This window comes from Drosophila willistoni (genome assembly GCF_018902025.1).
Source record: "Drosophila willistoni isolate 14030-0811.24 chromosome XR unlocalized genomic scaffold, UCI_dwil_1.1 Seg144, whole genome shotgun sequence".
Lineage (NCBI taxonomy): Eukaryota > Metazoa > Arthropoda > Insecta > Diptera > Drosophilidae > Drosophila > Drosophila willistoni.
This window is the reverse complement of record NW_025814057.1, coordinates 3,090,130-3,104,448: the sequence shown is the minus strand read 5'-3', so window position 1 is coordinate 3,104,448 and position 14,319 is coordinate 3,090,130. Positions and strand designations below refer to the sequence as shown.

Genomic DNA, 14,319 nt, shown 5'->3' with positions numbered 1-14,319 from the left:
CGAGGATGTCCTTTGGTCAGATGATAGTCTTTGATGACCCGCTTCGACTGACACTTACAGATCCTGGAAAGTCCTTCAGGAAACTGAGATAAAAGGACTTTTCTGTTTGACGAAAAAAGGCAAATATCTCGAGAGTCCTTTGAAGGATCAGGACGAAATTGGTGTCATAAGACTCCAACCATCAAGTTCTACCTCCGGTGTAAAGGACATTTCAGTAGTCCTGCGGAGAGCTGAGATATTAAGGATTTTATGGTTTTTGTCCATTTTTTTGGCTACTTGGTTCAATTTGGGACTTGGAAAAAATTACAAGTCCAAAAAGCAGTTGTAATTGTTGTTGTTGCTGTAATTTTTGTTGTTGTTGTTGTAATTGTTGTTGTTGTTGTAATTTTTGTTGTTGTTGTTGTTGTAATTTTTGTTGTTGTTGTAATTGTTGTTGTTGTAATTTTTGTTGTTGTTGTTGTTGTAATGTTTGTTGTTGTAATGTTTGTTGTTGTAATGTTTGTTGTTGTAATGTTTGTTGTTGTAATGTTTGTTGTTGTAATGTTTGTTGTTGTAATGTTTGTTGTTGTTGTTGTTGTAATTGTTGTTGTTGTTGTTGTAATTTTTGTTGTAGTTGTTGTTGTAATTGTTGTTGTTGTTGTTGTTGTTGTAGAAAATTACAACAACAATTACAACAACAACAACAAAAATTACAACAACAACAACAACAACAAAAATTGCAACAACAACAACAACAAAAATTACAACAACAACAATAACAAAAATTACAACAACAAACATTACAACAACAACAACAATTACAACAACAACAACAACAACAAACATTACAACAACAAACATTACAACAACGAGAACAAAAATTACAACAACAACAACAACAAACATTACAACAACAACAACAACAAATATTACAACAACAAACATTACAACAACAAACATTACAACAACAAACATTACAACAACAAACATTACAACAACAAACATTACAACAACAACAACAACAAACATTACAACAACAACAACAACAAACATTACAACAACAACAACAACAAACATTACAACAACAAACATTACAACAACAAACATTACAACAACAAACATTACAACAACAACAACAACAAAAATTACAACAACAACAATTACAACAACAACAAAAATTACAACAACAACAACAACAAAAATTACAACAACAACAACAATTACAACAACAACAACAAAAATTACAGCAACAACAACAATTACAACTGCTTTTTGGACTTGTAATTTTTTCCAAGTCCCAAATTGAACCAAGTAGCCAAAAAAATGGACAAAAACCATAAAATCCTTAATATCTCAGCTCTCCGCAGGACTACTGAAATGTCCTTTACACCGGAGGTAGAACTTGATGGTTGGAGTCTTATGACACCAATTTCGTCCTGATCCTTCAAAGGACTCTCGAGATATTTGCCTTTTTTCGTCAAACAGAAAAGTCCTTTTATCTCAGTTTCCTGAAGGACTTTCCAGGATCTGTAAGTGTCAGTCGAAGCGGGTCATCAAAGACTATCATCTGACCAAAGGACATCCTCGTCGTCCTTGTAATGGCTGAGTTATAAGGACATTTATGGTTTTTTTGCGATTTTTGGCCATTTTTCTGACTAACCCCCTTACAAAAATTCGAGCAATATTTTTGGCAGGCTATTGAATATCCTTGAATGCAGATCGGTAGTCCTGATCCTGAAGGATCCAAAAAAGGATTTCCTATCAAAATCGGTGAATGTCCTGCGGAGATATGGTCTCGAGAAAAATATCCTTTTTTCGTTTTTTAGCTCTAGAGTCGACAAATCGTGCCGCAGGACAAAAAGACATGGTTTCCTAAGATGTCCTTGACGAGCTCTACAGATTGGCATGAAAAAAAGTTAGGGTCATCTAAGGATGCAGGACATGCAATATTCCAAAAACGTCTTTTTTCTCAGCTACTCAAAGGACATTCCATGACCTGATGATGTCAATTGATAGGCATGGACAAGGACCTTAAGCTGGCCAAAGGATATTCCAATCGTCCTTAAAATGACAGAGTTATGAGCACCCTTTCAGTTTTTTTGGACTTGTAATTTTTTCAAAGTCCCAAATTGAACCAAGTAGCCAAAAAAATGGACAAAAACCATAAAATCCTTAATATCTCAGCTCTCCACAGGACTACTGAAATGTTCTTTACACCGTTCTTATGACACCACTTTCGTCCTGATCCTTCACAGGACTCGCGAGATATTTGCCATTTGTTTGCTAAAATAGGAAACTACCTTTGAAAATAACAAAAATAAACAGAATAAAAAAACTTTTAAGGATAGTTAATTTTTGTATATTTTGGCATTTGTTGATCGACGCGAATTATCCAGAAAAACCCCAACAAAACAAATTATACTTAGCCATTGTCTCCAAACAGTCCCTAGTCTCAGAATTCTTTGACGAATTTTACTTTCGATGAGAGCATCAAATAACAATGTACACGGTATTTCAAAAACTATGACAAAATATATATTTATTTTATTATACCATAAATTTTGACTATTTTAAGCTAAGTTGAAATAAAAAAAAACCATGTCACTTTTGGCAAACCTGGAAATAAAAAAAACAGAATATTTATACATTAGTAGATGTACCACATAAACTATCACAAAACGATTACATATATTTTTTTCAAAATCGTAAGGCTATTACTGAGTTGAATTAAAGCACTTCAGAATTTCAATATCAGTTGTCACTGATAAGAAACGGCGTGTCTGGAAGGGGGCAGTAAAATGTAGCTATTGTAGTCAGTATATGGAGAGCCCTCTGACAGATGAGGTCGATTTCAGTATATAGGCGCGGATCCCAAAAAAGGGATGAGATTTACATGCAAGCGGAAAAAATTTTAATATTTCAAACAGTTTTTTGTCGAGTAAATGTTGAGGATGTTTTTTAAAATAAACATCGTTAATTTGTGTTCAAATCAGTGTAAATGAAATTACCCCTAGATAGGCGGCGACAACGTGCGGTTATCTCAATCAATTAGTCGGCAATTTAATATATATGAATCTCAACTCGAAATATTACCCAATGTTACGGCCACAAATATTGATCTTGAGCGGATAAGGTGCTCCAGTACGTGTGCAGGCTAAGGCAAGATAAGCTTTTAATAGGCGGCGACTAAAAACCCATCATAAAAATGCCGGCCAGAGCTAATTAAGGAGAGGGAAAACAAAACAATTATAAAAGAAACCAGAAAACGCTTCTGTTGAGTCAAATCAAATTTAACAGCCAGCCACAGCAAATGGGCAAATGGGCAAGTGTGAAAGATGTTCAACTGTATTTTTCAAATCATTTCAGACTTGTAACGAACATTTGAAAAAGCTTTAAACCCCAAGCTACTCCGACTTGTGTGAGAGCAGAAACGAAAAGCTCTTGCTCTGTGACCCAAAATAAGAATAACAAAAACACATGCACAAACAGAGCACAGAGCCCAGAGCGTAAAGAGCCCGAATTCACCCCCTACTAACTCATCCACTGGCAGACCACATTGGTTTTGGTTTTTGGATTTGGTTCGCGCCGTGAGAGTGAAACCGAGAAACCGAGTGTAGCGACTGCGCAGAAAATGAGTGCCAACGCTGCCTCAGAGGTAATATCGCCAAATGCCGCCAAAAAACATATTAGTTTTGGTTTTTTCTTCAACCATCGTGTGCGTGTGCTTGTGTGTGTGCGTTTAGTTAGTTGGTTATTATTTTTATTTTATTTTATTTTATTTTTTGTTGTTGTTGTTTACTTGAAAGTAATGTGCTAAATTTAACAAACACGCCAAATAGCGCCGCGAAAGCAACATTCAATTCATTGTGACTAGTCAATTTAGAACTGAGGCACGCGAAATAAATCAAATCGACAGAAATAACATAATAAGAGACGATGCCGCGTTGTCTCATTGATTACGTATAAAAAGCGCCGGCGAAAACAACAAAAAGACAAGAAGAAAACAAAAACCAGAAGCACAAACAGAACCAAAGAATCATCGTCGTACAGTAACCGAAATAAAGCACATTGTCAGAGCATTCCGCCGGTGACCTTGACCATCACAAGCAGCACATCTAACACGGTCGAAGGTCAACATATTTTGGCCCAATCCACTGCTAACCATGTATAGTGAAATACCAACTAATAATGTAAAGGCAAACATGACAATATTCTCAAATTGATTACATATGTAGATTTCTGATTTAAATCTCTTATCAGTTTTGTTTACTGCCTAGAAACCAACTGTTGTGCACTATTTAGTGCAGATTTCCAGTAAACAAAACTGAACTAAATAAACGAATCACAGACCGACGGCAGTGATATGAGTGGTTAAAGCGAAATTGAATTACAGAAGAACTTGATATGCTCGTGAGAAATGCGAATGCATTTCCCTCGTTTGAAAACAGAAAAACGATCCATTTGTTGATAGAGTGTCGCGACTTTTGGTTACCCAGTAAGAGAATTTGTTGTTATTAGCTTAAAAGAAACACATAAATGTTTAAATATGGGATTTAGATCGTCTTATTCGCTATTGTTTCGTGAATTACACATTTAATGACATTATTTCTAAACGAATGAATTGCAATCAGTTGAGCATTTAATTTCAAGTGTTTTCCACGGTATATTCATAGAATAGTTTATATAAATAAGTGACAAAACAAATACAGAGAGCACTTGTGAGAGTGTGTGAGAGAGAAAAAACGGGGCGTTAAGAGGGGGGCAAAGAGAGAGTGAGAGATAGAGAGCAAGAGAGAAAAAGCTTTCAAAGCCGGTTTCCAACAAAAAAAAAAAAACATTCCTCGACAAAATGCATTGTCTACTTTCAGGCTGCCGATGGAAATACACGACACAGACGTTCAAGTCAGGGCAGTCATACGGCCAGTCAAATTAGCCATGAGGATGCCATGCAGACCAACCAAGAGCCAAGTTCCTTTTCCCTATGGCAATGGCTTTGGCATGTCATCACATCCATATCGGTGGAGCCGACCATGTTCCTATATATGTCTGCCTTCATGATCACCTCGGTGGTGGAGCAGAATTTCTTCGTCTACAAGGCGTGCCGTGTGAACAATAATTTCAGTGAGGAAATCTGCATCAACATCAACAAGGCGGAGTACAATGATTACAAGCTCCAGGTGCTGGTGACCACCGCTTGGTTTCATCAATGGGAGAACATTTCGGCCCACATATTTCCCATCATTTTGGCCTTGTTTCTGGGCTCATTCTCAGATCGTCGTGGACGCAAATTGCCACTTCTAATGGGTTTGACGGGCAAACTGATTTACTCCGTTATGATTGTGGTCAATGCCAAGATGGAAACTTGGCCAGTGGAGTATATCATCTATACGGCCACTTTACCCTCGGCTCTGACTGGAGCCGATGTGGCCATATTTGCCTCATGCTTTGCCTACATAGCGGACATATCCACCGTGGAGAAGCGGACCATAAGGGTGACCATATTGGATGCCATCTATCTGAGTGCCATGCCCACTGGTGTGGCATTGGGCTCCTATCTGTTCTATCATGCCTTCAATCAATCGTATGCCGATATGTTTATGGTGAATGCATCGCTGTTGGCTCTGGCCATAGTCTATACACTGATTGCCCTCAAGGTGAGGCCGAGAAGAGTTTGCAAGTGTGCAGAAGCTAATCCATCCATTTTGTTTTCGTAGTGGCAAACCAATGATCGGCAACGATCATTGCGAGAATTGGGCTTGTGTGGCTTTTGGCCAGACTTCTTTGATAAGCAACATGTGATTGATTCATTCAATGTTATGATCAAGCCCCGCAGTGGCCATCGTCGTGGCTTTTTGATCATTCTGCTTGTGTCCATGATCTACTATACATTCCAACGAGATGAGGGCACTTATCTATATTTCTACACGCTGGCCAAGTTCGACTGGGATGTTGATTTGTATAGCACCTTCAAGACATTCAAATCGTCAGCCTATGTTATTGCCATGCTCCTGGGTGTACCCATAATGAATAAGCTCTTCGGTTGGCGCGATACGGTAAAGTAATTTAAGAAACCAAAACATAAAACCCGATCTGCTATATCTTTGATCCTTTGTGGTCTCCTCCTCTTTCGGCAGACGCTCATTTTCATAGGAACCTGGGCTCATTCGATTGCCCGTGTATTCTTCTATTTCGCCGAGACACCAAAACTACTTTATGCTGGCGCCGTCGTCTGCAGTCTGGGTCCCATTGTGGGTCCCATGTTGCGAGCCATGACTTCCAAAATCGTTCCCACTTCGGAGCGTGGCAAGGTGTTTGCCCTGCTATCGGTTTGCGATAATGCGGTGCCTTTCATTAGTGCCGTTTGCTATTCGCAAATCTATCAGGCCACTATCAATATCAATTACGGTGGACTTGTCTTCCTGCTGACCATTGTCTCGCAAATGATTGTCTTTTTCTTGATACTGTGAGTACAACTAACTAACTCTTGGCTGGTAAGAGAATGCAATCCCAATCTATGACTACTTTCAGCTGCATACACATTAAGCTTGGTGGCAATTCCTTGGAAGTGGCAGAGATTACCGAAAAAGAGAATGGACTAATCACCAATGACGTCGAGTCGATGGCCCAAAGAACACTCCAAGCAGAGACAACAGAATGATTCGAATGATTTCCTATATTTTATATACATTTTTTTTTTTTATCAAACCAAGCATGAAATTGTTATTCAAAGTGTTTTTTTTTTCTTCCCCCTTCTACTTAATGATAAGACTTGTGAAAACATAAAAAGACATCTTGAAATTTACATATACATATATATTAAACAGAGAGAGACAGAGAAAGAGAGAAATTTCTTAAACTTACCGCATTCTATTTGTTTTTGGATAGAGTCCTTTGCTTTTCAGCGTGTTCCACCACTTGCTCATCGACAAAGAGTCCTTTGCGTCGACGTACACTGTCCATATAGAGTTTGGCCCGATTGGCTGAGTCGGCCTTCTCGCCAAAGTGCATCAATTCCTCTTCGGTTGTGGGCAACCAGAAGGGATCTATATCAATCACCTGTAGGAGGCGAAAGAGAAAACGAACAGAATAGTTGAGAGAAGGGAAGAACATGAGGGGTGGCGAGTTTAGTGTTTTGAGTTGTGAGCCAAGACAGAACCTTTCTTCCTGGAAATCATTTAGTCAAACAATAGGGCCAAAGCAGGCGGCCACTTGAGCCAGGACAATGGGCAGACTGACTGGCAAAGAGGCGTCGCTAGGTCTATGCGCCTGCGCCTGCGCCTCCGCCTCCGCCACCGCCTCGAGTGCGATGCGAAGCGATGGCGATGCGATTTAAGGCTATTGTTGTTCCTGTCGTCGTCGTCGTCGTCGTCGTTTTGGGCAATCAGGGAAAGCGTGCATTTTCACATCTTCATTGTGTCGAACTGAACAGGACATTCAAATGGTTTTCTGTTCTTTAATGACTTTTATGAGGCAGAAGGACGACATCGACAACGACGACGACGACGACGACGAGGACGACGACACGCAATGCGTGATAAGGCACAACGGGATACGTGGAATTTTGTTATTTTTCGTGAATGGCGTGAAAATTGTTTACTGCTTTCTGCTTTGCCTAGTGATTGATGATACACATGTATGTATGTATGTATGTCTCCCTTTGCTCCCTTAGTTGCCATTGTTGTGTTCTGTTGTGGAAAAGGACGCGTTCGAAGCACTTGAGACACACACTCACACACACACACACACACACAGCGGGCGGGTGTCAGGCGTGCTTCGCAGCCTCCGTTCATTGGAAACCCTCAGAGTTCGTTTCATTATCATTCCTTTTTGCTTCGTTCACTTTTAACCATCAATGGACACGTTGGAACTTTTTTCTTGTGTTTCCCCCTACCTTTGATTGAGTTGCCCTTTTGTCGAGCACAGGATTTTGTTTCTACGCGCAACTGGGGAAACTTTTTTTTCTCTTCTGCTCTTTGTTCCACCTCCTTTTTTTTTACTTCTTCATCATCATCATCATGATTTTTTGTTGTTGTTTTCGTGTTTTCGTGTACTTTACTCTGTATGTGCCATCTGTTCGCAGTACGCTAAACTGCGGGCTTCTCCACCCGCCCCCGCTGCCAGCCTCCTCCCGGAATTCTCCTACAGCCTTCATGTAGATGATTATCGGGCTTAACGTTTCGCTTGTTTAACAACAACTAACAATGCTAACAGAGGCAAAATCGCCTTTCCCCTAACCACCCGCTCGCTCCTCACATTTTCGACAAAGGTTTCTCATCCGAGGATAGTTTGCTATCCTTTTGGACTGAGCATGCGCAACAGCTTTCTGCATGCTTTTTCATCGTCAGCTTCTTCTTACTCTTCTTCAAATGGCATCTACGCACAACGGTTAGCCATACCAACACACACACACACCACATGTATCTGTATATACTTGTGTATGTATGTATATAATATGGCAGGAACCCTTTTTGGCAGCTGAAGTGTTCCAGAAGTGCGCAAAGCTTGCGTCTGAGCCAGACCAGACAAATGAGCAGCCGCATTCGTTGTCGATATGCAAATGCACTGCAAAAAATCAAGTGCACCAGAGAGAGTGCCAGAGAAATAGAAATGGAGAGAATGAGGTTACAAATTTCCCTTTCCCAAAATGAAGAGTCGATTGAATCGTTTGTCCTGCTCACCTTTGAAATATATGTACATAGATCATATAATAGAAAATCCAAGTAAATTGAGTCTCTAAACATCAATTGATCTTCATTATTACTCATTGATATAAACCATTTTGTTAGTCATTGGATCCATTGGCTATGGAATATCAGTTTAAACTTCTGTTTCTGATTTCTGGCAGTGAACTTCTGGCTGGCAACTAAGTTCCCCTCAAGGTAGGCCCATAAAAAACACACACTCAAAGGTTGTTATCCACACCATGCTCCAGATTGCAGACAAGTCGAGAGACTGAGTCTCTCCAGCTCCAACTCCAACTTCGATTCCGAGCATCACAGTGCAGAGTGGAAAACAGAGCCAAGTGCGAGGGGATAGCAAAAGAAATATTAAGAGGGAAAAAATAATATTGAAGCAGCCGCGAAACCAAAACAAAATCCAAAAAGCAAAACGACGTGACATAAACACAAACACACATGGACACAAACACACACACATGTCTCACATGGCTGGGTGTATGTGTCTGTGTGTGTGTGTGTTTACCTGTCCAACAGTACGCGGTTTGTATGCAGGTAATTTACGCGGCAGCTACCGAAATACGCTGACGTCGTCGTCGTCGTCGTCGTCGCCTGCTCTGTACCTCCAAAGCGGCCGTCCAAACGACAGTCCATTTGCCCATCCATCCATCCGTCCGTCCGTCTGTCCCTCCGTCCGTCCCAGCCAAGACCAAGACGAAGTTGAGATTATTATCGCGCGCCAGAAACAGAGCCAAACCACAAATGGCTGGCCGATCGGCTGTCGGTCCGTTTGGGCGTTGCGCATGCGCGCAGAGTCGACTCGACTCGAGTCGACGAAACGACGTTCGAAATAAGAGTCGATAGGCCACAAATGGTGGGGAAGGGAAGCAGGGCAGATGGAGGGGAGGCGACGAGCAACGGACGAGCATCATTTTGACAGGCACCACAATGCAAACCACGTTCCACTTAAGAGACAACAACAACAACAACAACAATGTCGAGAAAATCCTTTAGCATAGTCACTTGGATAAACACTTGCCGGCTGGATATATGCATATATACCGAGTAAACGAGGGTTACTTGAACAATTTGTCGAGTATTCAGTTGCAACTCTGAGCAAATCTGTGATTCCAAGCCAATCTCAGAAGGATAAAGGATTAAACAAGAAGTGAGCATAAGCCATGGGCATGATTCTCCTCCTCACTTTTAAAATCAATTCAATTAAAGATAATAATCAAATCCTTTTCTCTTGGAGGTACAGATCAATTGCTTGATTTGGCCTGGTAGACTTGGAATTGAGTGTTCTTTTTGGCTGAACTTTGAAAGAAACCCTCGATATATATGTACACACACCGACGCAGACACATACACACACAGATGGAACCAGGCAGACTTTAGGGCATTTACTCTCCACTTCCACTCGTCGCCCTTCTTCTTCTTTGCCTTCTTCTCTACGACTTCTTCTTTACCCCTCTTCGTTTCCCTCGTTTCCCACTATCTCATCTCTCAGCTCTCTTTCTCCAAGCCATGGCCACTTGGGACTTTCCCTTTGGTGGGGGATTACGGATTGTGGGCTATAGCGTGTCGGGGGAAGGGGTAGGATGAAATGGCGGGTGGAGGAGTAGGAGGAGGTGCGGGGTCAGGTACAAAACGAGTTATCAGATTATTTGTTCTTCGTTGTTGTTGTTGTTGTTGTTTTTGAAGTAGTTTTCTGAAGTTGTGCCCTGCATGCAAAGTGCGACAACAACAACCAAACAAACAACCAACAGCAACAACAATCATATGCAACGCGTTAATGATAAACACTCCAAACAAGAACAAGCCAAAAGTTCCCTCTCTATAACCCCCCAACCACCACAACCACCGCCACCGCCAGCACCACGCTCTTTCTACCAACCATCAGCTCACTCCACTGTAGGAAGAGAAGTAAGACCAGTAGCCAACAACATTTCGTTGTTCAGTTTTGTTTTTTTTTTTTTTTTGTTGTTGTGCGTGTGTGTGTGTGTGTTGCTGTTGATGTGTTTGTGTTTGAAGTTAGAGCTGGAGTTGGTGTTGGTGTTGGGCGGGGGGAGGGGGGCAACTTAGAATTGGGTTTATGTTTGGCTTTAGCTTTGGGGTCGAGGTCGGTTGCTTGAACCTCTTCCTGTCCTCTGTAACTTCACATAACTCCATCATCTAACCACATCGCCTACTCTAACCAATCTAATATCAATCTTCAGCATCAGCAAGTGCATCCACATATATCTACATATATAAGGCCAATAAAGAAAGGAACAGCAACAGTCTCATTTTTCTGTAAAGGATATTCCATCTTGTAACTACAACTGAATGTCCAATAAAGTGCAAAAGTAAGGATAAATATCGATTATCGAAGCACAAACATCAAATGAAATCGGTTTAACATATTAGATGCAACACATGAGCCAGTAATCCCTTTTAAAGGACTATATGAAAGATTTAAAAATTGAATATCGTTTCATTTAACGAATAAAACTCTCCAAACTCAAATCTCCCTTAAAATGAACAATATTTGTCTGAAAGATCACTAAATTTTCTATGTGCATTTGATATAATAATCATCAAAGACAGACAGCTAAAACTAAGTAGAAATCGCATGACTTTTTGGGAATTTCAGCTCCAAAGACATCGATATATAGCCAATGTTAACAACATTTCTGACTATATAATTCGTTGACAATGACGGATCTAAGGACTAGGCAATGCATGTCTATGTCTCCTATAGATAACAAGCAAGATAAGGTGTGAGAATTACTAAGAGAAAAAACAGAGAAACAACAGATTAGAATGGAGAGAAATAAAAGAGTGCGGGCAGTTAAGTGAGACAGGGAATCTCAGTGAAATCGGGAGAAAGTGCTAGAATTGTTCTCTCACTTAATCGTACAATAAATCAATCAAAGCTTGTTCATTTTATTGGGGCGGGGAACTTCCCCACCTCGATCTCTCTTGGATCCACCAGATTACTTCCTGTTCCTGTTAACTTTTTTAGTTAACCTCGTTTCATTCTTCGCACTTAAGTTTTATGTAAACTCTGATAATTTCATTTGTTTCTCATAATTATTTTCAGTTGTAGCTTTTGGTAATTTGCATCAAAGTGAAGGAAGGGGCCAAGGGCGGGGGCGGGGGAAATTGTTGGTATTATTTTGCTGCAACTTAACGAACTTATTGTAGGCCATGATGCGGCAAGAAAATTTTGAAATTCTTGTGTCCATTTCCTTTTGTGGCCCATCCCATTGGGCCGACGTATGGCCCCAATGGCCTCGATGGCCACTTGGCCAAAGAAAAAGATAGAGAGAGAGAGAGAGAGAGAGTGGGAGAGGGAGAGAGAGAGAGACGCCTTCGTTTTGTTATTATGGGCACGTGACAACTGCTGCGCCCACGGTCCTACCGATTGCCCACACAATCCCCTGAAATCTTAAAAATGATGGGTGGGAAGTGGAGGCATGCCACGCAGAGACAGAGACAGAGATAGAGAGACATAGAAAGAGAGGGAGAGAGAGAGACAGTGGGCGATGTCCAGTGTCAAGAAACTTAACTGTTTTAATTGTTCACGCTAAAGCAAATCCTAATTGCTTTTAGCCTGCGACAACAACAAATAAAGAGAAATATCTTGTTTTATTTTTTGTTTTCATCGTCGTTCCTCTAGTAAAAACAAGTTGCCAGTTAAGATTTCTACAACAGATATATATATATATATATATATATATATAACCAAGAGATCGAGAGATAGAAGTGAGTAAGAGATGGCGGACAGGCTGGTTGTCGAGGGGATGGGGGGTTGGCGGGGGTCTAGTTCCCCAGTTTCCTCATTTCCCTCACTGGAAATGCGTACAACAACTTCAACAACAGAAGCAAACAGCAACAACAACAACAACAAATGCAACGTTGTCGACAACGAACGACGCCGGCAAATAGAAAATCGCCGGAAGTCATTATACAAAAACTTGTTGTTATCGATTGGTTAAGCGATATATACTCTATACACTAACACACACTCACACACACACACACACGCATATACCTATATACATACATAAGACATATGTACAATTCGTACACCCGACAATAGATTATTAAATTTTGAAAAAAGAATAAAGACAAATCAAATTGAAAGTGCCAAAAGTTTCTATTAGAGGGAAACTCTAACATCTGCAAATACCAAACAGTTGAGAAGGAAAGGATCCTTTGAAAGATCATTATTAAGAATAATACCAGATAAATAATTCTTAAATCGGACCCCGATCGATTTGAACATCGCCTACATTATGGAGAAGAATTATGGTTTACATCAAAGTTCAATTTCAAAATGATCAAATACAACAAAAATCAACTCATTCTATGTAAGTACTCAATAATATTTCTAACAAATTGAAACATTTCAACGATTTGGCTAGATTGAGAAATGAAGATGAAGATTATTTGATTTATATTGACCATTTCTTTTAGTGAACTCATTATTGAAACATTTGTCGCCTGCTCAAACAATATTAATCATTTTTCATTCTTTTTGTTATTTGTTGGTGTTTTTTTTTTTCTTTTCTTTTGAGCCCTGGGCTCATCCGTTGCTGCTGCTGTTGCTGCTGCTGCTCTTAGCTGTTTGGCTTACAGTCTGAAAGCGTTTGAAGTTGGTTTTTAGTGTCGTCGTCGACGTCCCAACTCTCCACTCTTAACTCTTAATTGTGGCCCGCGCCGAATTATGGCAACGACGGACGACGACGATGACGACGACGACGATGGCGGCAAGGTCAGAAAATGTAGAAAACCAAACCAAAAAATATATAAAAATTAAAAATTACAAAAACAAAAACCAAATGTCTGTCCCTCTGTTCGTTTGACCGACGTCTCATCTTCAAATGGAAGGGCGGGAGGAGTTGGTTTGCTGGTCGGTCGGTCGGTCGGTCGGTTGGCTGGATGGTTAGTTTGTTGGCTGTGGCTGTTGCTGTTGGCTTCAGGTTACTCTTCTTCGTTGAAATATTGCACACAGCTGCAAGCCTCAAATGGACCATATAACTTTCAGTCCAACTGTTGCTGCTGCTGCTGCTGCTGCTGTTGGCTGCCGGTTGTGGTTTTTGCTTATAAGACTTCAGACAGAAGGTAAACTGAGATTTTTTTTCTCTCGGTTGTTTTTTTTTTTTTTTTCTTTAGCGCTGACCAAGCAGCTAGAAGAAAAGAGAGGCAAGAGACAGAGATAGAGGAAGAGAGAGAGAGAAAGAGAGAGAGAGGTGACCGCAGCAACAGATCACAGCCAGGGCACGCACATGGCACTTGTGCCAACAGCTGGAGCCAGAGACAGCGAGTCAGTCAGTCAAAATTAAAGTCAGAATCGAAGATAGCTCCCCAGGGGCGTAGAAACAAAACAGCAGCAAGAACATCAAAAAAAAAAAAGGCACAAATAAAAAAACTTTATAAAATTTCATACAATATTTTTGGGTGAGTGTGGCCAAGAACTTATCTCTTTAGGTTCAAGTTATTTGATCTTTTAATGACAAAGACTAAAGCTTAAAATCGAGCGATGATCCTTAAATGTGCAACTAAAACTTGATATTAGGAAACATTTTAGGGCCATTTGAAAATCACATTCACAAGAAATCTTACAACATTTTGTTCTGTGAATTCTAGGGATCTTTTAAATGTCCCCTCCTTCCCC

The 14,319-nt window shown here is 40.4% G+C and overlaps 2 protein-coding genes across 3 annotated transcripts in view; one reads left to right on the top strand and one right to left on the bottom strand.

Annotated features, from left to right (window-relative positions):
- Positions 1 to 2,515: 2,515 nt before the first annotated feature.
- LOC6638970 (elongation factor-like GTPase 1) overlaps positions 2,516 to 14,319 on the bottom strand; it is an 81,249-nt gene continuing 69,445 nt past the window's right edge. Inside the window, exons 5-6 of the mRNA XM_002062299.3 lie at positions 6,841 to 7,035; positions 2,516 to 2,595 (exon numbers count right to left, since the gene is read on the bottom strand). Of these exons, the coding sequence (XP_002062335.1) occupies positions 6,847 to 7,035 (189 nt within the window). The 3' untranslated portion in view covers positions 2,516 to 2,595; positions 6,841 to 6,846. The remainder of the gene's footprint in view (positions 2,596 to 6,840; positions 7,036 to 14,319) is intronic.
- On the top strand, positions 2,834 to 6,781 carry LOC6638969 (proton-coupled folate transporter). 2 transcript variants are annotated; one of them, XM_015179110.3, is made up of 5 exons: positions 2,834 to 3,634; positions 4,848 to 5,633; positions 5,694 to 6,032; positions 6,114 to 6,442; positions 6,508 to 6,781. In XM_015179110.3, exons 1-5 carry the CDS (start codon positions 3,611 to 3,613, stop codon positions 6,635 to 6,637), a joined length of 1,608 nt encoding a protein of 535 aa, XP_015034596.1. In that variant the 5' UTR covers positions 2,834 to 3,610; the 3' UTR covers positions 6,638 to 6,781. The 2 variants fall into 2 exon arrangements, with proteins under 2 accessions (XP_015034596.1, XP_002062334.2); XM_002062298.4 differs by lacking the exon at positions 2,834 to 3,634 and adding an exon at positions 3,779 to 4,169.

Excerpts from the sequence above, each read along its gene's own strand:
- LOC6638969 (XM_002062298.4), top strand. The coding sequence starts at position 4,143 with ATGTATAGTGAAATACCAACTAATAAT. Across the intron at positions 5,634-5,693 it reads ATACACTGATTGCCCTCAAG|TGGCAAACCAATGATCGGCA; the intron begins GTGAGGCCGAGA and ends TTGTTTTCGTAG. Across the intron at positions 6,443-6,507 it reads ATTGTCTTTTTCTTGATACT|CTGCATACACATTAAGCTTG; the intron begins GTGAGTACAACT and ends GACTACTTTCAG.